At 38.0% G+C, this 26,232-nt stretch overlaps 1 protein-coding gene across 1 annotated transcript; it reads right to left on the reverse strand.

The window, feature by feature from the left end:
- Positions 1–25,906, reverse strand: NPHP3 (nephrocystin 3). The gene is made up of 27 exons (XM_059847588.1): positions 25,402–25,906; positions 24,668–24,793; positions 23,278–23,428; positions 22,366–22,518; positions 20,902–21,035; positions 20,490–20,650; positions 18,931–19,078; positions 18,310–18,384; positions 17,618–17,797; positions 16,148–16,251; positions 15,381–15,495; positions 14,236–14,379; positions 13,600–13,697; positions 13,019–13,121; positions 12,317–12,399; positions 11,226–11,364; positions 10,255–10,419; positions 9,700–9,797; positions 8,752–8,874; positions 8,227–8,416; positions 7,843–8,084; positions 7,368–7,443; positions 6,078–6,205; positions 4,168–4,408; positions 2,999–3,124; positions 2,585–2,700; positions 1–2,395 (listed from the first exon to the last, which is right to left on the reverse strand). The coding sequence occupies exons 1-27, from the start codon at positions 25,753–25,755 to the stop codon at positions 2,215–2,217; spliced, it is 3,954 nt and encodes a 1,317-aa protein (XP_059703571.1). The 5' UTR covers positions 25,756–25,906; the 3' UTR covers positions 1–2,214.
- Positions 25,907–26,232: the final 326 nt, after the last annotated feature.

Raw genomic sequence — 26,232 nt, forward strand, 5'->3', positions numbered from 1 at the left:
TACTCTGACTGTAAAACACAAGAGAATATTTATTGCGTCCTTGGTTATGAACTTACAAATCAAAGTACATTTGCCATGATTAAGTCCAGCTTTGTTTATTTGGCAGTCTTCTAAAAGTGTTCAGTTTTTATAGCGTCTCATGAACATTATTAAGATGTTGATATTCTGACAGTGAAATTAAATCTCCATTGAAACTGGTGACCCTCTGCTTTGAGGTGGAGTTCTACAAAGAAGTATTATCTGGCATATCCCATGTATAGAAATGACTTTTCCTTGCTGTCCATGAGGTACAGCTCCATGGAAGCTGTCTCGTAAGCTTTCTTTGGGTTCACAGGGTAGGCACATGGGTTCCTCACCCTCTTTGCTAAAGGACAATGGATGGTTGGGATCTGCTGCTTTTGAGAGACTCATTTTTTATTTTAATTCTTTTTCTTATTCCAAAACCAACCCTATAACCAATGAGGAAGTTGGAGAGAAGTTCCTCAATGGAAGAAGAGTAACAGTTCAGCAACAATAACACTGAGGCGCTAGAAAGTAACTTCTTATTTAAACTAGCTACGATAAGGGAAACTGTTTAGGAGAGGAAGATATACCACTGTACATGGTAAAATCACAATAGACAATAGACGTGACAAGCTAGACCAGACATCTGATAATTCCTTAGAGGAGAGAATTACTGGGTCTAAGAACATCAGGCAACATAAACACACACAAGCTGAGTAGGTTGAGGTTTTGGAGGGGAGGGGGATTGAGTATTTTTGTTTGGGATTTTTTTGCATGTGTATTTGTCTGTCTTTCCTTTTGTTCCTCTTCTTAGTTGGTGACAATCCTGCAAAGAACCTTCCAATGTTCAAAACTTTTCAAGGTGGCTGAAATAGAGTGGTAAACTGTTGCTTTGCTTACAAACCCATTTTCTGAATGAGGAAAATATCCAGAGAGCTATTCTGAAGTGTCAACTATCAGTGCTCTATCATAACACCTTCAATAACTATTTTTGATTTTTGTTTTCAACTAAACTTTAATCTTAAAAATCAAATTTTGGTTTTAAATTTGTGCTGTCAGTTTTATATACCTTTTCTTTTGCCAATTTACTGCATTACCAAAATACTAAATTCCTCCTAATCAGAACAAGGGCTGAAATGAGTAATATTTAATTGTGCTATAAAAGAGAAAAAACACTTGGAAGGCAAGTACTCCTTTGAAGTGAAGGCCATTTGCATTTTTGAAACTGGATCAAATTAACATTAGTTGCCTCTGAAATATTACAGTAGGATTTCAAATAATTTTGCACTTACATTTCTTATTTTATAAAAATGTCTTTTTTTAGTATGTATTTAAACTTACGCATACATTTATGGACTGAATGAGAATAGAACTCAGACTGATTCTTCCAATGACTCAGGTATTAAGAAATACAACAGGTAGGTAGATTTGATTAACACTTCTTTATCTGATGGCAATCAACTTTGCATGACTAGTTTTTCCCAGCTAATACAACCATTCTTGTATTTTAAGGGATTCAGTAAGACTAAACAGTAGGTGTATTGCTAAAGGTTTAAGAACAGGAAATCTGGCCATAATCATCTTCATTCTGATTCCTCACTGGAAGTATTTTTATTGAACAGAGTGGAATCCTTCAACAGCTTTAACTGTAGATGATGATGATATATTTAGATACCCTAGTTTCCCACAGAAACCACTTAATTTTGCACAACTCCCTTGAATGAAAGTTTGCTTAAGCTGAAATAACCCTGCAGGTAAAACTTGAGGTTAAACAGTATTTTCAAAGTTTGTTCAAAATTCCTATCAGAAAGAACTTTAAAGGCTTGTAAAAAGGCAGGAAGGATTGATGATACAAAAATACACAAATTCTCTAAGTCATGCTGTTACAACACAGAAGTAAGAAATGCCTCTTAGAGTTTATACAAGTGGTTCAGCCTAATTTGTTATAGTTCTTGCACTTGGGCTAGGAGGCATCAAGTCCATGTTTTTGGTATTAGCTACAACCGGAGCTAGTAACTAATGTGTGTACCTATGAACAATGAAAGAAGCTCGCTTTGTACCATACAGTCTGCAAAGTTAAGGCAGAATTCATGAAGACAGGTGTCAGTCCCAAAACAGTACATAATCCTTAGAAAAATGGATTTATCTCAGTAATTTTCTGTCTACTTGAAAATACCAATAGAGACTGCCTCTTCTTGGAGCAGGTTTGTATCACCTTTGTCCGTGTTCCAGCAAAGCGTTTGGTGATAATGCACTTTTTAAGCTGAATGTGTCTCCACTTGATGAGTGTCGAGAAGTTGCTTTTCCACCTATCAACAAAGTCTCTGCTTCTTTTATTTCCATAGCTCTCTTGTAAAGTTCAGCTGCCTTCTCAAAGTCTCCCCTTTCATAGCTTTGGGAAAGAGCAAAACAAACTTGAAACAAGCAAATAAAAGTCTCTCAATTCATTTAAATTGAAATATACACCATACTATCAATGTAGTGTACTTAAAACTCTCTACTTTCCTAGAAAGTACACAAGCCCAGATGTTTTGTTTCATGCAGTAATTTGCATTTAGAGGGTTGAAGTATATTATCTTACCTCAGCACAGCCAAGTTTTTCAGTGTTTCCCCCACACGAGGATGCATTTGGCCAAAGCTGTCTTCATAAATCTTTAGTGCACGTTCATAGAGAGGCAAAGCTTCAATCTGTTTTTTCTTTGGGTAGCAGAAAGTTTCTTTGTTACAGATGTGTAATACATAGGCTTTTTTTTTGCCAACACAGAATCAATGCATCCTAGATGCACTATCTTGCCTACCATTCACAGGGATTATCTTTTCCCTGCATGCATTTTTCTTGCCAAATATGCTTTCAACATTTAAAACGGAACCCAAGAATTTGCAAATACTATAATTTCCCTTTTGAATACGATCAAGTTTCTTTAGTTTCGTTTAGGTACAAGTCATAAAAAAAGCCTGAGACAGGAAAAATAAATGTTAGGCATGAAAAACTTACCATCTGACAGTAAAGGACAGCCAGGTTTACCAGAGCAGTTGCTACACTCGGGTGTTTTGGGCCAAATGACTTCTGTCGAATTTCTACTGCTAGCTCATACAGAGGAACAGCCTTGTCAAGCTTTCCCTAGAAATAACGTGGAAAAAAACTATTAATTTCTCTGTATCAAGATGGTAACAGCAAAACCTATTTTAAACAAAAGTCTTGGAGAAGATCTAATTGTTTCTAGAATAAGGGGATAACTTTGCTAAATAATATGTATATTCTGCGTAGATTATCTACCATGACTATTTATTAGAACCTAATTTTCCAAAATAATGGGCATATTCAATTCCCAGTTAATGTGTTTCTCAGCTAGGTCTATTTCTTCCTTTCTTAATTTACTTTTTGCCCACAAGTGTCTCATTGAGAAGGCTGTAGAAAGAATTTTCATTTGTACTTTTATCAAAATAATTGTCTCCACTGACTTTTCATTTGTGCCCCTTCAAACTAGCAAAGAGGTTTTTGATGCAAATATTGAGTGGTTTTGCAGCTTCCAGCAGCATGAAAATTAGAAGCTGAAGTGAGCAGAAAATAACGTGACCCAAAACCATTTAATGCAGACAATAGCAGGTAAGAATTATTTAGCAAAAACATGAGCAAATTTGATCTAAGATATTACCAAGGTCTTTTTTCTCTTTGAAGAACAGTAAAATTTGAAAATATAAAATAAGTAAAATTGAGTAAAATTAAGTAAAAACAAGTAAAAATAACCTACAAAACTTGATCTTGATTCAACTGTTGGAAACAATATATCACTATCAAACTAATAATACCTAATGGTTACAGCAACCATATACAAACACAAATATTCATAACACATTTTGAAAATAGGAAATACAGAAGTTTATACTCCTGGTAATTTTACTCCACAGAGTGCTTTTTTCACAGGAGTAATGTTCATCTTTCACTGAGTCAACAGAAGTTGAAGGTGGCTCAGCCACCTTCAGTTTATTTGTGAACTGCCATCTCCCTCATAATTCTAAAAGTTGCCCTTAAACTGATTGTAAAGTTCAAGGTCATTGTGTAAAAAGAACTATTCCTACCCCCTAAAACATGATTTTTTCCATTAAGACAAAGACATTACAGTTAATTTAGGTGATCAGAAGAGATTAGAGGTGTGTGCTCACCATCTTTTTGTACAGCACTGCCAGGTGTTTCACAGTGTAAGCCAAGGAGGGATGATCTGGAGCCAAGGCTCTCCTCCTGATGTCCAAAGCTTTTTCATAGAGCTCCTCAGCCTTGTCATAGTGCTTCTTCTCATTGTACAGGGCTGCCAGGTTGTTCAGAGACTGTGCACAGTCTGGGTGGTCGGACCCTAGCACTCGCTCCCGCATTTCCAAGGAGCGCTTCAGGAAAAGCTCTGCTGTCCTACACAACATATTTGCTCATCAATATTTTAAAGTTGGTAACATCTGTACAGGCTGAAGTGCCTGTTTGAAACCACAAACTCAGCCTTGGAAACTCATAGTAGAATCTGTTCAGAACTGACAAAGTAGAAAAGACTCTGTGTAATGTCACCACTGAAGCAAAGAGCACTTTTTATCTCACTACAGTAGGGTGCTTCTATTTCATTTCAGCTTTACAGCAAAGTAAAACTTTGCTGTAAAGTAAAGTAAAGTAAATTAAAGTAAAGTAAAACTTTTCCTCTATCAAAACTACAGGTGATCCCCCATAAGACAAAGAGCATCCATTATTACTAGACAGCTCCTCGTTGTGACATCCACACAAACCCTGTCATGTTATTCTCAAGAGGTCACCTTAGTAAATCAGAAAAATCCATTTTATGTTCAAGAAAAAAAGACCATCAATACACAGAACTGTAGGTTCAATTCTAGACCTCTTAGAGAAGTGTCAAAAGGTGTTCACTCTATGCAAGGGCTGGAGGATCATGTGTGACAAATAATTATTCATTTACTGACATACCCTTCTGCCACTGATTTCATTTTAACAACATGAAGTCTTGGACTTGCTGGTTCAGAGCAGGGATATCCATTTTAAGAAGTCCTTTAAACCTCCACTAGAACAAAGTTTATACCTTTTCTCACAAATGAAATAGTGGAAATACAGCTACTCTTGAAGTAGGTTGCATTTAACAGGAACTACATATGAATAACATGGAATATTGAAAAATCTTGCATGAAATTAGATAAAATATTGGTCCTCTATAATCAATCATTTCAGGATGGTAAACTGATGAAAACCCCACATGTCTAACAACTGTTAAAAATCAATTCCTTCACTGATTCTGTATGCAGATCCTAAATAATTATATACTTCTGTAATTATTCAAAAGCTACAGATGCCTTAAACATCAGAAACAGGAAGAACTGGAAGTAAAAATACTTCCAGAACTCACTCTGTGCTTTTTTGCTGGGCACTTCTGTTCTCTGAAAAGACTCAGTTCAGTAGAGTGGGATTTAGGTGACTTTACAATTCCCTCATAACACATAGCTTAGATTCCTCTGTCAGCTAAAGAAGTTGATGTGAAGAGTGGTTAAACATACAATCAGAACCATCTTGCACCTTTTATTCCCCTTCTTCAACACCCCTGTTTATCTCTGTCTGCTTTTAGAACACCTTTGTGCTGTTCCAGCCCTTTCTGGCTTTTAACAGGACTTAAGAGTAAAAGCTGAAGGATTACAAGCACAATGAATATTTAGGTCATGACTTCTTGTAATACTGTCATAGAAAAACAACAATCCTACTGTTCAAAGATGAACACTGCAAAGGAGAGTCACAAAATAGTGAAGCTGAGCAGAGAAGACAGAAGTTTGAGGGAGAACTGGAATTTGCAACAAAGACTAACTGTGGAACATCAATTCTGAATGCAGGAAGTGCACTGACTTGGTAAATACCTACATGGCAACAGCACCAAATAGAAATTAGGAGTGAACTTCACAGTGAACAAAAGCCAGTAGGATGAACAAGGGACAAGCATATGATCATGTGACTGCATTTAGTGCTGGATGTCCATGCTCTGCCTCTGTTCAGACATCTGAGAACACTCAGTGGATGCGTCACAATCAGTACAACTCACTCAAGATTATTCTGCAGGTAGTAGAGGACTCCAAGCTCATTTAGGGTTCGAGCATTATCTGATGTATCCTTGCCTAATGTGAGCTCTTCCAGTTGCAGGGCTCTTTGACGCAGGAGAGCAAAGCCACACTACAGCAAAAAGAAGGAAATGTAAGCCAGTCACCAGTACTTTTAAAGTTTAACACTAAAGACACAAAATCAAAAGACTTAGTTTGGTGCCAAACTGGCAGAATAATCCTCCTTAAATTCAATTTTTGAGCTACATGGCAAATGCTTACTTGCAATCTATCAGCAAATTGCACCAAAAATGTGAAATTTTGGTGAAAATTTCCAGGCAATACAAGTTACTGTGCAGTCACACCTCTCTCCCTGCATCAGACATGCTAATTTGCTTAAACTCCACAGTTCAAATAACCAATTCAGATCAAATTCTTAGGTTTAGAACTTCAAAACTTAAAATCAATTTAACCTCCAATCCTAAACATCACATACAAATGCATATAAAATATTACTCAAGGCTTCACATCAATCTGTTTAAAATGGGCAAACAAGCTAATGCTTACAAACAAAATAAATCAAAGTAAAAAGTGCAGCCATTTTTACCTAGTGCTTTTTTTTGACCTTTGCAGTTTTGATAAAAATATTTTTGCGGAAGAACTCATTACAGAAATAGACCAAATATTCATGAACCAAATTCATTCTTATTTAATCACTGTGGAAATAGCAACATGTTTATGGTTTTTTTTTACTACTTTCATTAGACCTACAACTTGAGCTCTGGAGTTATTAGTTGGACTCTTACAGTACAGGTGTTACATGATAAACTCTTAGCTCAAAAATGACAAGAGAAACCCCGTAGCTGAAAAACAACACAGGAGAAGAAAACAGGGGAAAACTCTATATGTCACATAATACTTTTACTGGGATTTTCCATTGCAGTAAGCACTGCATTCACTAGGAGGATAAATGCCTCAACTCTTCTGGAGATCACCTTTTTCCATTGTGACTTTGACACATAATCGTATCAGCTGTAATTCTGCACCTCTGAAATGTATATATCCACTTATTTCTTTTCCACTTTCAATTCCATTCCGGTTGTACTGACACATCTCCTTTTCCAGCAGAGTTAAAAGGACAGTTACCAAAGCTGCTGCTAAGGTACTTCACTACCTATGCCCACAATTATCAAAAGCCCTGGAGCATTATCAGCTCTGCAGACAAAATTTATCATCTGTTTAGCACTGCTCCAACATGCCCTGTACTTCTTTTTAAATATCAAGTACTGCCTTACCAGACTGCCTTTCTGCCTTGCTGCTTTCTGGCGTATTTTGAAGGACTTTTTCCTCAGTTGCTCAGCTTGTTCATATCTGAAAGTAGTTATTTGGAGTGTGAGAAGAACGTCAAATGTAGTATCAACAAGTATGCTGGAAAGGATCTAAATTATTTAAGTGCACAGATCTGAAAAGTTAAGATTCTTGAGAATATTCCCACTTTTTTTCAAATATAAAATTTACAAAATAATTAGGGACAGGCAATGTTTCTCTTTTATCTCTACAAGTTTTTTGTTAAACTAAGCACAAAAGCTGGCCCCTCCTATGTGACCTGCTACAAGAATAGAGAGGGGATGCTCATGGTTGCATTTGAACAGATGAAACTCAAAAAAAAGAACCAAAGAAAAATTCTGGCTTCAGGATGAAAACTTTTGCTGTTAATTTTTTTTGTACTACCTCCACATAAAACAAAACCAGCAGTACAATTAAGCTTACTTGTTCTGCTTTTGGTACAAGGTTGCAAGTGCATCAAGTTCACGGGCCACCCGAGGGTGTTCAGCTCCATAGGCGTTTTCAGAGATTTCCAGTGCCTGCTTATACAGCTGTTCAGCATTTCCAAACTTCTTCCACTGAACATACACTCCTGCCAGCTGGTGGAGTGACTGTGCCACCCTGGGGTGGTCTGGATCCAGCGCGGTCTCTCGAATCTCCAGAGAGCGCTGCAGAGGAGCTACAGCCTGTAACAGCCAAGTCCAAAGCATGAGGGCAGGAGGCAGCATCCTCTATGCTGCAATAATTTAACTACTGCCACAGAAAGCACACACTGAGCTTGGCTTCATTTGCCTTTTTGCTGTTAAAACAACCTCTAAATGTACTTACCTGACTGAGAAGACCTAGGTCCTTTAGAAACCGTCCCAGGGTCTCATAAAGATCAGCCAGGCAGATCATACTTTCCTCTCCCTCACTGCTTTTTTCATATTCTTTCAGAGAGTCAAAATACTCAGCTGCCATAGAGCTCTTATCTTTCCCAACCAGCTGCCAGTAACTCAGCAATTCTGCAAAATGTCCCCTGTTTTAACAAGGAAAAGAATCTTATCTCTGATACCTCTCTATTCAGACTGATGCTAGCTTAGGAAAAAAGGCCTACGTGCACAAATGTTGTTGTTATGCTACAGCATCTACAGAGACAATCCATGGAGACTAACACTATTCAACAGCAATATTTATTCCTTTACCACCCCCCAGGGTGTAACAGAACAGAAAAATACAATATTTATATGGAAACAGCATTTAGCATTTTAGCCTCTACTGTTTAAGTATTTGCATCTGTCACTTTCTGATTTATATTGACAAAAAATTACTATAAAATGTTTATAATGGCCAAAGCAGTTTCTACCTTTGTACCTTTTGTAAAGGTTTTGGGACACAAAGAGATTCAAAAGACACTTGTGTAGCTTTTGCTTATCACCCTGCTGTTGGAAGAGCCAGGGAAGTTCATCTGCACTTCTCCAAGTCACTCGGTCTTGACTATTGAGAGAAAAACAAATGTAAATTAAAACCCTGACAGGCCTAACATCTTGTCAATTTGATGTGAAAACCAGGCAAGCATACAATTTCCATACCAGAATGTCTGAACAGACAGATTACTGTAAGAGCCATGTACTCCATTTTCTTATATGTTCATTTTAATTTCACCTCAGAAGGTACTGGAACCCCCAGACACTCCACAGGAAGCTGCTTCTCCATCCCATTTGGGCTAATCTATGCCTGCCAACAGGACTGCAGCCCACTGTCCCTTTGTGCCTCCTTTGTCTTGCACAATGCAGCCCTCTTGGCTTCTTCCTACCCAACAGCAGATGCTTGGAGGAGCAATAAAAACAGCAGCCCACAGCTGGGACACTAACTTGGGATGTAAATGCAAATCAGTTTTCAAGCTGGATATGAACTTGTAGATGTTCAGCTGTCCTACCAGATCTCCTCTTACCTATGTGCTCATTGCTTGCTGAACACAAGTGGTTTTCTGCTTCAAGTCCCAAACACAAATTTCCTAGCATTTAAAGGGAGTTAAAAATCCATGGGGGTTTGGAGACCACAAAATAACTGATATGGTATTAATTCATGCCCTACATTTCCCCACAATCACTTTATCATATGCCCATTCCCCTTCACAGACCTCAATCTTTTCCAAGACTAAAAAGCAACTTATCAACAAGTAAACTTTTAAGCTGACGATTTTGCATAGTTGTTTTACCATAATAATTTACTAAACTCAAAGAAAGTATATGAAGAAACCAAAATATCTATGAGGCATGAAATCTGCAATTTAGCACTTCTTGACGAATTCTGACTTACCTTAACTGCATGGTGAAATATTCCACTAGTTTTTGTCTATAGGCAGAAATAACATTTTCACCTGCTTCCATATACTCTAGTTTTACCATCTCCCAAGCCTGAAAGAGAGTATAATTAAAAGAAAGAGAATGCACCTAATTTGTTTAAGTGCTGATGATACACAGGGTGATAACACATCTAATGTTGCAGAACTGAAAATCTTCCAATGACAAAGGCACTACAAACAAATTGTCTTACATTAGGCCACAGCTCTGGTTATTCAAGCAATATTCCTTTCTCTTTCAATTCTTCTTTGGTTTTTTTTTGGAGAGCCAATGTTTTCTAGGATACACGGAGTTAACAATTAATTGATTAGAAATTTATGAAGGTTTGAAAGACCAGATTTTCAGCAATACTGGTTTATCACAGTTCTGGGAGCCTTCAAGGTGTTTCTAAATCTAAGGGGAATGGAAGAGCAAACATACATTTCAAGGCCTAGGTAGCTAACAACAGAACTTATCTAAAAAACCAGGGGTTGGAATTTCACTTGTGCATGTTTAGAATTACAAACTTTACCTGGAGGTGCTGGAACTTCAGCAAACCACAGCCATATGTCAGCAGACACATTTTGTGCAGGCTATGAAGGAGTGAGGCCAGCACTGCAGAAGTCAGCTCAGGATAAAGCTCCATCAGCTCTGACTCACTGACCCCATTGTGGCTGACACCAATGACACACAGTATCTGCATGAAGCAGAAAACAAGATTTCACACAGTTAGCAATATTACCTGGAGAACTTAATTACACTGATATCTCAATAAAAAATGCTGTTTATCACTGTGATAATTTTATAGCCAAAGGAAAAACACTGCCTATACAAGCTCTTTCCATCTTCTCAAAGAAGAGACCTCACTGTTAATGGTTTAAAATTCTGATAGATAAAGCACCAAATGGGACACTCTGGGACAAAAAAAGTCTCCTCGTTCTTTCCTCTAAAACACTGGGAGAGAGTAACTCCATTATCATGAGGAACTTTTATCTAAGTAAAATATGCTGAGGGTCTTCATGAAGCCAGAACCAAAGAAGTAGCAAGTAAGAGTATTGTGTACTAACTAAAATAATGTTTTGCACAAGAGGGAAATTCTGCAGAGGTAGGAAGAGGAGTCAGAAATGTAATAAGCAATGCCTGTATTCACAAGACACCATGTTTTGATTGCATTTACTATGCTCAACATAACTAATCCCTAGATGATGGTAGTGATCAGTAAGGAAGTGCTAATTCTGGATCACATCATAGTGAAAAAGCCCTGCTTCATTCTGTGAGATAACAGCTCAGCTGATATTTAACTCAAAGCAGTCAGACATTCTACAGTTATGCAACAGATGTAATTACATTAACTAAATTGTCCCTTCTATACTAATAATACAATAATCTCTGAATCATATATATGAACCAATATAAATTTGTATTTACTTTTAAGTTAAGAAAAACTCTTTACAGGGAAGAATATTTGTTACCTGTAGAAACAGTGATGCATTCTCTGCTTACCTCTCTCAAAAGATCTTTCTCGTTATCACTCTGCAATGATTCCTGAATTGATCTCAGAACAAGCCTGTACAGTGACACTGTGTCTTGACACTGGCAACACTGCTGAAGAATCTCATCAATATTTCCTGTATTTCCAACACTGAGAAGAAGGAAAAAAAGGGTAAAGTTTAGCATATTAAATTTGGCTGAGTAAGATTGATTTGAAACTACAGAAGAGTTCTATCTCAAATATTCTCTGGATTTCTGCTGGGTCCAAAAGCACCTGGTGAGATTTAAACAAAGAAGAGGTGAGTTCTTCCAAGCCAATTTCTGATTTCTGTCATATTGTCTGATTTTTCTAAATAGCTGCAACAGTTTTATTAAAAAACCTAGGCTGCAGTGTTCTTTTCTCCAGCAGAAGTACAAGTAGGAACATGAGGGTGAATAAAGATAAACCCACATGCTGCTATTTCATTTAATGCATTTACAAAGCATGTTTTCAGGACAAGAACAGAAATAATGAAATCAGTCACCCGGACTAAATTACCAATTAGTGTTTCATCTTCTGGGAGCCTCTTAACTAAAAATGCATCTTTCTCAACAAGATGAAGTCTAGGTTAATAAGAAGCCAATGCACTTATTAGGTATTCTCTTGCACAACAGGGAAGATTAATTTTCTCCACAGCAGGAATCACAAGGCTAAGGACCATATGCAGGAAGTTAAACTAAACAGTTGTTGAACTACCTTACAGCCTTAAAAATCTATGGGGCAAACTCTCTGGTAACAACACAATATCAACATTCCCAAATACCTTTAAATACTGAAGCAACTGATACACCTATAAAGAAGAACGAATTAAAATAAAATAAAAATTGAAGAGCTGAAAACAAACAGATACAACTACTTGGATTCACTTAGTATCAAACTGGTGACTGTAAACTCTGATTTCTATTCCTGTTGCATTCAGAATCAGTGGAGAGTAAAACTTCTCTATAGTTTTTTCCTAACAAGATTTATTCTGTGTTAAATGAAAGTATTTCAGAAGGCTAACCTACTTGAAGTCCTCTAATCTAGTGATGACCATAGTAATTTCCAAAACATCTCAACTTACCAAGCAATGGTTTTGCCCAAAAGAGTGACATACAAAGCATTGCAAGTTGTGGCAGAACGACAATGTCTCTCAAGCTTCTTCTCCTACAACATTTTAAATAATCATCTGTGAATTGAGATGAAACTAACCATGGAAATAAAATGTTCACTGTTTAAGAAGAAAACAAAAGTTCGAGATATTCTTTTATGTGCAACATCTGAAGACTATAACATGGTAAGTAGTACACAAAATACTGCACACATTTCCAGCTATAGGAGCATATGAGTGAAAATTCCCATCTGAATTTAAGATGAAGAGTTAGGGTCTAACATTGTACCTCAATATGAAGGTTGAGAATCAGTCTCAAGGGCAAAGGTAAAATACTGTTTTTCCCAATCTGTCAACGATTGTTACAGTATTATGCAAAAATAATGAATTAAAACATAATTAAACCTTCTGGTATTCTAAAATAAAATATCACATTTACAGCACTATGTGCAACTGCACAGTTTTTCTGTTTAAAAATTTATGTTGTTCCATCTGTGTTTCAGGGCTGTGAGCCATGGGGTAAAAATGCTCAAACTTCATGCTATCTTGAGCAATCGTGTTTAGTTAGCTAAATATAATTCTTTACTCTGGCAGCTGGGCTAATTTAATCTTTCCACGTTTTTATTAAAAGTTATACTAGAGTAAGGTATTTCAGAAAAACTGCAACAGACATACCTGCTCTTTAGTCAGTTTAACATTTGCAGAGTTACATTCTGCACTAATGAGAGATTTAACATCTTTGGAATGCAGTGGATCAAGATGAAGAGTGGGCCATAACCTTTGGTAAGAGAGAAAAAGTCATATTTGAACCTTATTAAATAGCACAAAAAAGTAAAAAAAAACACATCAGAGTTCCAGAGCTTTTTAAAGATTTATATCAAAGCAGTAATTGAAGCTGTTCCCTGCTACTATGAAATTCTAGTAATCTGAATTAAAATTTCCACTTTTAGCCTTATCCTGAATCTACATCATGGTACTGCAGTTCTTGATGTGCATCTGACTGCATTTAATATCATCTTTCATATAGTCATGTGGATAGATCCATCACAGTAATACAAAAATCTGGTTTTCCAACAGCTAAAATCTGTCATTGCAGCTAAAACAGAGAAGCTTTCATTTTCCTCATAGGTTGCAAAATCTTATCTTATTAAATCTCCACATCTTGAAAAATCTGTCTGCTCTTCAATCAGTAACTACCATTTAAAATAATAATTCTAAGCCAGGATACTTTGTCACATCACAGAAATATAACATACCTCCACGCCTGCGGACACGTTTCTACATTCACTGATACAATCACTCTCACGTTCACTGGCAGAGGATCTATCAACCACTTCATATGCTTCTCAGCTTGCTTAAAACAAAATTTCATTTCTTAATACAGAGGTTGTTCAAAACAATGCCAGAAGCTGCTGTGTTTCATTCACTGTGCAACCCAATGAAAGGAATCTTAAATTCTCCAGTCCTTTAAAATCTTTCATGATCTGGTCCTCTAGACAATACCAAATGACCCACTTATGTGTATCAGCACAACTGTACACTAAATAAAGCAGATAGAATACTATTGTTGAAATGTTAACCCCATAAAAACCAGGCTATTTAAATGCCCAGTAAGTCAGCTCACAGTCTTGAATCTTTGGATAAGTAATGTAACCAGACTGCTCAAATATTAAGGTGTAAAGATAAAATTTAGAAGAAAAATACCAAAACAACCCTAAAAAACAATTATCTACAAAAATAACTCAACTGCACTTTTTACAAAACTATTTTCTATATGTTTTCTTCAGAGCAAAGCAAACACTAATATTTTTGTTACATAGCTATGACTGAACCTATAACAATAGTCAAGATTCCTGTTAGACTGACAAATGGCAAAGATTTTGAAAACATACCTGTATTTGGTCAATAGAGTCAATAATTATAATAATGCTGCCTTGATGGCGTGCAGAAAGCTTTTCCAGCCAACGGGGAAACTCTTCCAGAAGTTTAGCTGGATCAAAAGTCAGAGGTGATACTAACCAAGAGTGTTGCATAAGCTGCAGAATTATAAACATGTACAAGAAATTCAACCTTAAAAATCAGATAGGATACTTGAAAGAAGTCCTACAGACACAAAAGGGGAAAAAAAAAGCAGTTCTCCCCCCCACCTCACTCTCCCCCCCCCCCAAAAAAAACCTCCATGTAATTTGGGGGCAATTTTTCTAGTCAAGTTCACACAGAATTCTTCCCTGCTAGTATATGCAGAAAGCTGGCAGAATATTTCTTGAACTCATTGTGTAAATTCTAGAGAGAGAACCTTGACAGAATAGACAAGAAATATAAAGACTTAAAGGACTTTAAGTTGCACAGATTAAACAGGCAAACATCTAAGATAGATGAGAAAACTGCATGAATAGAAGAATTGAATTCATTTTTCTACGGTTTTACTACTGTAAGGCCCTTGCTTTTTCCCTCACAAGGCTCCACTCTGTGAGGGAAAAAGCAAGTTTAGACCCTGGCACAAAAATGATCCTTCTTATTCCCCACTTATCTAACACAAAATTAAAAATAAATTAATATAGGAGAGAGCCTAGTCTAGGAATAAGATGGTATCAAGTCGCCAGCACAGCCTTGGGTTTCTAAGCACATAGACACAAGATGTACCACCTGTCTCTCTCATTGGCCAGATGGCATGGAATTTTGGAAGGACTATAATTATATGGTTTTATAAGTCATCAATATAGGTCACTGGAAACATAACTGCTAATGCTGATCTATTATGAATATCCCAGAGATGCTATTTAGTAGAGCTACATTAAGTGTATAGGATCAGATACCCCTCATCCTATAATGCCTTACATTTCATAGACTCACAGAAAAGTTTGATTTGGAAGGAGCTTTAAAAGGCCACCTAGTCAAACTCCCTGCAATGAGCAGCGGCATCTTCAACCAGACCAGGTCGCCCAGAGCCCTGACTGAATTGTTATCTTTGCGCGCACACACACACACACACACACACAGAGAAAGATGCAATGCAGGACATGTAATACAGCATTACCTTCAGAGTAAGGCGCTTAATTATCAATGCAGACTCTGAACTAGTAGACATGGGCCTCCCAACAAAGTGGTAAAGAATTAGAGTGTTTGGTGAATGCTTCTGCTGTAATTGAATCCTAATGAAAGAAGAGAAGCAAAAAAGAAGTCTCAACAGACTCTAATTTTGCAAACAGATCTCAAAAAAATGCATCAGTTTTGAAAAAGAGTATCTTAGCTACACATGTTCCATGTTTATCTTACAAAACAGGATAGACATTTCCTGAGCTACAATTGAACTTCTAATGTCAGATTCCATTTTTACTCTCACCATTACTGATAGCAATTAGCAAGTGCCCTTCCTGGCACTGAACAGTCATGTGCCACTAAACTTTCAAAAAGCAATGACACCATCAATTTATCAGCAAATTTTGTCATAGCATGACCAAAATTCTATGGTCTATGATAAATTATGAGGATTCTTTCTTTAATTCAGACCCTTCTTGTGTATGAGAGAAGGGCAACACAACTGAGCTATCAAAACCACATTTTAATGCTGTGCAAAGACAGGTACGTACGTGATGCCTTATCGTAAGGTGGCGCAGCTGTCAAAGACAGCCCAGATGAAATTAGCTACTCAAATATCACAAATCTTTCCAAGATGCTTCAACAACATTAGCACTTTGTAAATGCCCCCATTTAATCTCTTATTACTGATACAATGTTTGAAATGTAATAGAAACTCTTTTCTTAAATTTCGTTCATATTAAAAAAAAAATAATTTTGAACTACCATTTAGACAGAAGGAGAGATTTCCCAGAGCCTGGTCCTCCTGATACAAGCAATGGTGGAATTGGTGCTGGTGCTGCTACTAGGTCATTCAGACGTTCAAAATACTATAAAAAAGAAGCAATCATTATAAATAGTCCAGTGTTTAAGGAAGAAATATAGTGCCTGGTATTGTAAACTATTTTGATTCAAAACACATGTACCAATTAAGGTAAAGGAGAAACCTGAAATGCAGTACAATACAAGTGTAAATAGATATTGCAAGGAAACACTTAAACCACAGAATTTATTATCTCTTTCTAAAAAAGTGCAGAATTAATTAACACTTTCTTCAAAACCCTATTTAAAATGGAATCTTCAGGGCTAATAAACGGAATTAGCATTATTATCGTAAAGCAACACTGTTCTTTGTTCAGGCTTCCTTGCCCCGCCCTTTCCCCAAACCACTCCACTGCACTGGATATGATTGCCAGGAAAAAGTTGGCATCTGCCATGAATGACTATTTTGAGCATACAAAAGCATACAAAGGAAGGCTCTTACAGCATATGAATATCCAAAAATATTGCAGCAGATAACAAAATAAACCAAAGCAAAACACCCTTCACTTGCTTGGGAGAAATATTCAAAGTAAGAGGTGCATTTCGATATGCATTGGTATTTTTTCTTTAATGTTCTGTTATTCTATTGCTATAGAATGTAGTAAAGATGGTACAATCCTCCAAACCATTACAAATAAGGAAGTGGTGAAATAAAAGAATATATTGTGCTAGTAAAATAGGGGTACTAAGAATTTAGATGCAGTAATAGAAAATGCATGCTTGTGTTAACACTGCCAAAATAAACTACTGCACCACATTCTGTGATGACTTTATTGCTTATCTTTCTACATTCATTATATCTTCCCAACATATAACTATTCCTGATACTCACAACTTGAAAAGTTTTAAAAAATTATTTCCAGTAATGAGTAAGTACTGATGTATTCAGCAGCTTTCCACTATAAAGTTTCCTTTGTTCCTCTTTTATGGCTGCATGATGAGATGAAATCTTTTCATTAACCATCTCCTAAAGACCTAACTCCAGGTGTCAAGAAAGAGATTGGATTTCCTTGGGGAAAAATAAAAGAGAAATAAAAAAGTAGAAGAAGAAAAAATAGATAGGAATGTTTCCGACTGATGACCAACGTCTAAGAGGATGCTCTGCTTCTGGCACACTGTTATAGTGCTTTTCTCCAGTGCAGGCACAACAACTACTTCTTCATCAATGTCATTCAACAACACACCAACTGGCATCTCTCCCACAAAAGAAATATTCCATCTATATCAGACATATGGCTTCTTCCAGCATAAGGAGTGATAGCCTTAAGGATGCTCTCAGGCACAGCTTCTTCTGTAGAAATGCATCTTGCCCAACAAGGGATGAAACTGAGTTAATACTTTCTCTTCACCCATATACCTTTATAATGTACTCACTTTCTCAAATCCCAGCTCACATGTTGAATTAGAGGCCTGCTGAAAAGCTTCCATCTGTTCTTGTTCATCATGTGCATCCCACAATACATCACCAAAAACTTCTTCTTCAGGAGCAGCGGAGTCTTCCTTATTACCCAGATCCTTGCCTTCTAGGTCTGTCATTTCACACCCCAATATATCCTAAGTAAAAAGAAATTACATGGAGAAAACTGCAACTATAGTGCAAGCAGATATGCTGTTAGTCTCAATATGAGTGTGGCTCTACTAACACCAATATGCTCATTTCCTTGCAGCATAGCAAAGAACATAAATAAACAAGCAATTAAATGAAACTAAGTTAACTCTGAATGCACAGGTCTCAAGATATTGATTTCAAATAGCTCATAGTGGAAACAACTCACCACAAGAATAAGGAGAGGACGTATCTATGATATGGATCAAGAGAAATTAAAAGCTAATTAAGGCCCATAAATAGAACCCTTTCTAATGGTCCAGCGCTTCTGTCCATAAAAGCACTGCTCAGTTTGGGGTTTTATTTTCCACTTGCACATTTCTTTGCTTGCCAGATATTAATGATAAAACAGAGAGATACTTTGAATCACACCAAAGTACCACATAGTAATCACACTGACATCATTTAAGATCATAAATCAACATAGACATAAAAAGCTAAAATGCATGATGTAGTTTACCTGTTTAATTATTTTTTCCACAGAATTATAGATTTCATATGCTCCTTCCTCCATACCTCCAACATGGTCAATCATCTGAAAAAGTAAATGGAAAAGCATGACACAACTCTGAATCCAACTGAGAACAAAATTTAGGACTTCCAACAAAAACATTCTGGAACACATTTAAATTCCTTTCTGTTGCCTTCCTTAGGTAAGATTCACTTTGCCTAAGAACTTTAAAAGTTGGGCATCATCATTCAGCTGTTCTCAACCGTCATCTCTGTAGAGAAAAATAAATCATAACTGATCAATTTTTAGGCAGCAGGAATCTCCCTAGAGGTATACTTCATTCCCTTCAGTGGCTACAGAGGGATCTCAGATAAACAACTTTGCCATTTGAATCCCTAAATACAGATAAGAAATTCTAACCTTATAGCATAGCCATTTTTTTTTCAGTGAAAATGCAGTGGCTTTTTCTTCTCCCCTGCTAATGAAAATTTCATAACATTCATAAATTTCACCTTCATCTATTTGCTCACAGAATGAGCAGCCAGAGTGCAATGAGTGCAATGCAATTCCTTCTAAAATCTGTGACTATTAGCATGCAGTGTTGTTTATAGCAATTTTTAAATGCCATACCTTTGCTTTGTTCATGCAAGAAATTTGCTCAATTAACTGCTGCACTGAGACTGAACTGACTTTGCCATCCTCCCTTCTGTGGTAAATTAACCGGGGTTTTTCTTCTGGATTTCTCAAGAAGGCTTCTTCACAGTCCTCCAACAAACAACTAGATTGGAAATCAGCATTCTTGTGCTATATTACACTGCTGTAGTAAACAGTTCAATCAACACAAGCTCCGAAGATGGGTTTCACTGCAAAATCTAATTCAAAATTCATATCTATTTATAGCAAAAAGCAATCAAATACTTCAACAGAGAATTTGAGAAGAATTCTGAAGCAAGAAAAATCTAAGAGAGATATTTATGCTATTTGTACCAAGACCAGTAAAACCATGTATTAATTTTTATGATTATTGATTTGTAAATTTAAAGCTGTTTTTCCTGTCATACTAATACACAGAGTGAAAGGTAATTGCCTTGCATGGAAAGAACATGGTTTCACATATGATTAATAAGCATCATATATATGCTCTGCTATCAGTTATCTGAAGGTTCTGCTTTATCTTTCATCTTTTTAGGAAGAGTCCTTCAGTACTTGTCAGATGTCTTGGGTGACAGTCTTTCAATTTATAGTATATAAAAAGGAGAATTTGACACCTCCATATTCAAAAGCACTTCCCATTAATATATGTGAATGATATCCATGGATATCTATTGCTGCTCCACAGAAGGAACTATACTACTTGGGGATAGGAGACAGGATTGCTCAAATATTACCATCTTTATACAAGCACTACAATTTTCATCAGAGTTTTTGTAAGAGAAATTCTCTAAATTAATACTTTTGGGTGTTTTTTTCCCCTTAATATTTTGTTCTTACACATTTTTACTCCACATACATAAAACTGGGTTATTTGGCAACAGCATATAATGCATAACAGTAACATGCCTAACACAATTCAAAAGTATCCCTCCTTTGGTGTATTTTCTTTAGAAAATCACGCTTCTTCTTCTAGAAGGTTAAGAAATTACTCACTGAACAAACAGACCACATTCCATCACTACTTGTCATGAAACATCATGACTTCACTAAATCAAATCTGTCAAAAGACAGCATACGGTAATACACAGGAGAGCCATGAAATTAGTCTGAAAGACAGCCAAAACCAGGAACTAATATGTGATAGAATAAACCCCAAATACTATGGACAGGTGTAAGACTAGATAAGCAAATGACAAACACTGAGGACGTTCACATCAGCCATCTTGAATTCCTAAGACACAGCCACTTGCACAACAGAGAGCTGCTCTTGGAAAGCAAAACATTTCTGTTTGTTATTAAGACAATGTTCAAGCTGTATTTTAAGAAAATTTGTAGCTACAAGAAAAAGAAAATGGTACAAAGCTGATACATTCTTTTAAGTGTCTGCACTAGCAAACCTAAAGTTTGAAGGAATATCACTTTGAAGTTACTAGCTTAGGAAACATACTGAGCAAAGCATACCATACATTTTAATAAGCTATGCACTCTGTATAAATTACAAGTTGCCCTGTTTCACCAGCCTGGAAAATACTCACCTTGGCAAAGTTAAATGCAGGAGCAAAATTACTAATGAACTTTTTTCAATTTCCCATTTTCTTACATCCTGAAGAGGCCTTTCATTCTCTGTTGAAAAATTAACAACTTGAAAGAAGTACCCCATTGTTTCACAGACTCTCTGAAGTTTTGGAGAGTAGTTCTGAAAGCAAATGTGAGCAACAGTGCTTTATTACTAACCATGCATAGCACTAAGGATCTACCAAACAAATCTCAGTTTCTTTTCTCTAAGCAGTTTGTTCCCCTGAAGCCCTTGACAGTGCTTTCACTGATTTCACTGAAATCAGACTACAACTACTAAAGCTTTCAAGAAGTATTAGACGAATTCCTGAACCAGCATCACATTGGAAAACAAGACAGCACATAAGTTAGCACAGGTTTAGGGGTACTCACTCTAATGAAGATGGTCACTTCTGGCTGGGTCTCATCAGTACTGATAATATAACACCTTACTGTGTTACTCCACAGAGAGTGGGAAAACAGAGGAGTAACCTGCAATAAACTGGCAACAGCAGCATCCCAATCATCTGCCAATGGAAAAAAGCCCAAAATAAAGTCTTAGACATCTTCACATGTCATCACACTGCATAACAGATAAGTCATCACCCCTAAACATCATGAATGCTACATTTTATTTAAAATAGTAGCAGTGTTTTTACTCAATTATTTCAACTTTACAAATTTTGAGAACTCATACCATTTCATAAAGTCACACAATTTGATAATGTGCCCAAATAAAAGTGTTAAATATATTTATATCATCATCACAATGATATTTCCTTTAAAAAGGATTGATGAAATGTTTCCACAAAATCAAGCTGATAGTTGTAAAAATAAGTACCAGTATCCAGGAGTAATAAATTCACTCATAACCAAACACTTTTTTGTCCTTCAGATCTATGTGTATTTCAATTAGACCATGTGAAAAAATGACAGCAAAACATAGTGGGAACTTCTTCTTCCAGAGATAAAATATCCACTGCTTTCTGTAGCATTGTATGTTTATTCCCTACAGAAGCAATGAGTTTTAAAACTGTAATAGACTCTTCATTTTGTGGCTGGTCATTCTTTCAAGATAGGAATAGGTTCTCTTCTCAGGACCACACAGGCTGATGAAAGGCTTAGTGCATGAAGCTGGAGCCATCACAGGGAAGACCCACCCCTCCCACTTTGCAGGCAGAGAATTCTGAATCAGACAGACCCTGAAGGATTGAACTAAAAAGGGAAAAACTGCCAAAAGTCAACTATATCCAGGAGAGGTTCCAGAGCCAGGACAACAGTGGAGGAAACCAGAGTATCAGAAGCAAATTTACAAGAGGCCACTTGGGAAACAAAGTTCAAAAGCAGTGATTATTGACAAGAAAATATCAAGCACTGATTTACGTAACAACTGTACATCCTGGTCTTACAATCAGATTTCCATAAGTGGCCCCCTAGACAGAGTCAAAATCCATGCAAAATCAATGAAGAAAACAGGGGTATAATTTATTCTAATACAAAGGTGATGCTCATACTCAGGAAGTAGAGAATCTGAATACAAATGGAAAAAAAGAACACCAGCAGATATTGAAAGAAAGAGCCACTATCTTCCATTGTCAACATAAGGAACATACTAACAACAAAGCACTGGTAACTGCTGTTTGCTAAAATCACTGCTACACATACCATAGTCATATATATTAAACATAACTTAGCTACATTTCCTTTTCTTTTTACAAAGAATTCCAAATAATCCTTTAGTTAAATTACCCAAGAGTGGACAGAAAAGGATCTAAGAAGGAACAGAGTTATTTAAGCACAGTTGAAAAAATTCCACAGACACCTACAATCCCAGCAAAATGAATTATCATAACTTACCTCTGTTTATATTTGCAAATGGTCCCTCGACATCTATAGAGCTATGAGCAAATTCAGGCCCTCTGAAAGACTGCTGAAGTTGCATCATACTACCCATGGATGGCTCACTTCCCAACACTCCTCCATTCCAGTATTCAGATGGCGCCCCAGCAGCTAAGAATTGGAAAAAAAACAAAAAAACCCTCTTCATTTTCAGTACACAAGGTAAATTGTCAGTTCTAAATACTCCAGCCACATACCACTGACCATAATTTTTTTCCTTCAGCAGATTTCCTCACAGCTTTGTGTGCTGTAGGTCTAAATGGCTGCTTGTCCAAAATTAGCGAGAATCCACGACACCAAAGGCTGAGGGTATTTCCTAATATTTGCTATTACATAGATTGCTCACATACCCATCTGAACCCTTTCCATGTTAGTAAATTCCCCATACAGCATCTACAAGGTTTTGTTCCTTCTTCTTTGTTAAATATCTAACTCTGCTGTTCTAGAACACACAGCAGCTGCCACTGGCACGTGTCATCATCCAAAGTGTCTAAGACAACCTCTACTTTCTGGTGTGATTTTTGGATATGCTGGAGCATCATTTCTCAGATACAGAATAAGAGAACTCAGAGAAGACTAGAAAACTCAGAACAGCTAATGGAACAACTTTTAAAAAGTGTTCAAGTAACTGTGTCTAGACTGTACTCTGTCTTCATTTATTCATTGGTAACACCAGAAATGTGAGGTTGCCACAATCTAAACCAAATTTGCAAGGTTTGCTGCTTTTACCCTTCAAACTACTTTAAGCTGCTTTTCATCTGAATTAATAAAACTTTTTTTTTCAAAACCACATAAAAATCTGTCTTCTGCTTTACTATTTGGAGACTTCAGCCATGTTCCAACATAAAGTGTTGGGGATGAAATGCTCACCTGTAACATCTGTACAATTATCGTCAGAATCAGACTCTTCAGGATCAAACACTTGGATTCCCTGAGCCTGGAGTCTCTGGAGTTTTGCTTCTAGCTCTCGTTTGGCCCTCAGTAAGTCCTGAATCTCATTTTCTTTAGTTTCTCTAAAAATCTATCAGCAGGAAGGGAAAAAAAAAATCAGTATCTATTCCTGAGCTCATGTTATCTACTTTCAATAGGAAAAGTAAGTTTTTAGCATTCATTTACCAGGCAAAGGCATGAAAATGTGAACCTGAAGCCATCATGAATATGAATATGAAATGAGCAGGAAACCATAGTTTAAAATTATCTATTTTTAAAATTTTACCTTTATAAACCTTAGCATACCATTCTGAGAGAAGCCTGAATTAGTGTGCTCATTAAAAATGAAAACAACTTTTTACTTTTTAAACTTTATTGACTTCTAAAATTGCTACATGTAACAATTTTTCAAAGGTTCCCTTTTATTCTCCCATGTTTTTAATTACAATTACATATAATCTTGTATTTATGTTTTATTGTTGCAGAAATATCAATTTCCTATGATAGAAATTGATCAAGCATCTCCAGCTGTCCTGTTTATAACTTATTACCATCACGTGGGAAAGAACACATGAATCTAGTTTTAAATTCAAAGAAATGAAGTCATCTTCAAGTCTCATTTTCTTAAATAAGGTCAGAACCAATCCTCTTTTTGTATATCTGACAAAAATTAACTACATGTAGCTACAGACGACTAAAATTAAGGACATGAAGACTCTTGAAAATAGTGAAAAACTAGCACCTGTTTTGGGTGTCAAAAGTATCACCTGCAGCAAAGGAAAAGCAGAAACATCTGCCTGGCATTTCAAGTCACTCCTGCAGAGAGTGCAAACTGTCTCTAACTATCATATTTTTGCAGTTAAAAGAGATGCACCAATACACAATTTTTTTAAAAATGGAAGCTAGAGGTGTTACATCTTTCAATTCAAGGTATAACATTTATAATGGAACTCTGTGGAGCTCCATTATTTACTAATGGAACACACTTCAGCATGTGTCAATTTGCAGCTCACGTTTTCTTGACCCTCTCAAATATGAATACAGTTCTGTGTTCAAATGCAATGCAGGAATTTAGTTTATGATGTATCACTTCATAGTCTCCTTTTAATATTTATAAAGTTATTTCATATTTTTCTCCTCTTAGTCTTACAGAGAGTTTTCAGTAGGGTTATTTTATAGGAAATGGACAGCCACAGCTATGACACTCTAAGGTATCTTTAAGGAGAGGCTTTTAAGAAAGCTATTGGAGAAGGGTTCATTTGGGGAATGTGAACAAGTGACATCCATCTTTTTTGGTCATTTTCCCAGGAATAGAAACGTCAAACCATACCTTGAATTGCCTTTTGACCTTGTCTCGATCATGTTCAAAAGTAGCAGCTCTCTCCATGGCTTGGTATTTAGCTTCTAATGCACTTTCTTTCTCTCTTAGTATTTTCTGGTATGTTTTCTGAAGTGCCTGAAAACATTCAGTAATTAATTTTTTTCAGAGTTTTACTGCCCATAAGCGTTTTTAGATTGCTTTTCAGATCTGACTACAGTATTATCTCAGCACCCTGTATCTCTCCTTACTGTAGGGCAGCCAGAATCAGAGAATATTCTGAGTTGCAAGGGAACCACAGGGACCATCGAGTCCAACTCCTGGTCCTGCACAGGACACTCCAACAATCACACCATGTGCCCGACAGCACTGTCCAAACACTTCTTGAACTCTGTCAGGCTTGTGCTGAGACTACCTCCCTGGGGAGTCTGTTCCAGTGCCCAATACCTTGAAAAAGGGTGAGGAACCTTTTTCAATATCCTGCCTAAGCCTCTCCTGGCACAACTTCAGCCCGTTCCCAGGTCGCTACAGCGGTACAGGGCGCGGTCCCCATCCCCAGACGCGCACTTTGACGGCATCCCGATGGCTGGGCAGGAGAGCACCGGAGCACCACCTCCCCAGCACCTTGCTTTCCCTCGCACCCGTCACCTCCCTGCCACAGCTTTCCCCAGGAAGCGGGACGAGTCCTTGGCAGCCTCAGCATCGCCGCTCAGCGCCCTCAGTACCCGCGGGGCAGCGGGCGCTACCTGCAGCTCGGCGCGCAGCCGCTTGTTCTCCCTGTCCAGCTTGGCCTCCTTCTTCACCATGGAGGCCACCTCGTTGTTCTTGCTGACGCGGAAGATCTCGTACTCTTTCCTCAGGCGCTCGTACTCGGCCACGCACTCCAGCTCCTGCACCGAGGCCGTCGACTTGAAGCTGGCCCCGATGAGGCCGCCGGGCCGGGAGCCGCCGACGCGCCGCAGGGACCCGCGCAGCAGCCTCGCCTTGGGCTTCACCTCCACCGGGATCTCGCAGGCCTCGCCGCCGCCGCCGCCGTACGTGTCCTCGATCACCTCCCCGACAGCGCCCGCCGGGCTCACCAGGGACGACGCCGTGCCCATGGCCCCGCGCCCGCCCGAGGGCGAGGCTCTAACCCCGAGCCCAGGGCCCGCTGCCCCCGGGGGGACCTGGCGGCGGGGCCGTGCCCGGCGCGGAGCCTTCCCGGCGGCGGCTGCCGGCCATGGTCCGCTCCTTGCGGCCGCCGGACGAGGAAGGGAGAGCGGGAGGAAGCTGCCCCGCGGGCCGCCTCTCTCCCTCCCTCTCTCTGCCGCTCCCGCCCCGTCCCGTCCCGCGGCGGCTCCCGGCTCGGGAACGCTGCTGGAGCAGCCCGGGAAGGAGGAGCGCCCGTCGCCGCTGCAGGCTGGGGAAAAGCGGAGAGGGAGAGCCGGAGGGGCTGGCGGCGGGAATCTGCTGCTCTCAGCTAAAAGTGACGGCGTTTTAGGGTTTTACTGCTAAAAACGAGCTAATGTGAGGTCACGGCAAACTTTCCCATTCCCGCTGCCACCATCTCAGCCTCGTCGGGCATGCTTTATCAAAAA

This window comes from Haemorhous mexicanus, chromosome 1 (genome assembly GCF_027477595.1).
Source record: "Haemorhous mexicanus isolate bHaeMex1 chromosome 1, bHaeMex1.pri, whole genome shotgun sequence".
Classification (NCBI taxonomy): domain Eukaryota; kingdom Metazoa; phylum Chordata; class Aves; order Passeriformes; family Fringillidae; genus Haemorhous; species Haemorhous mexicanus.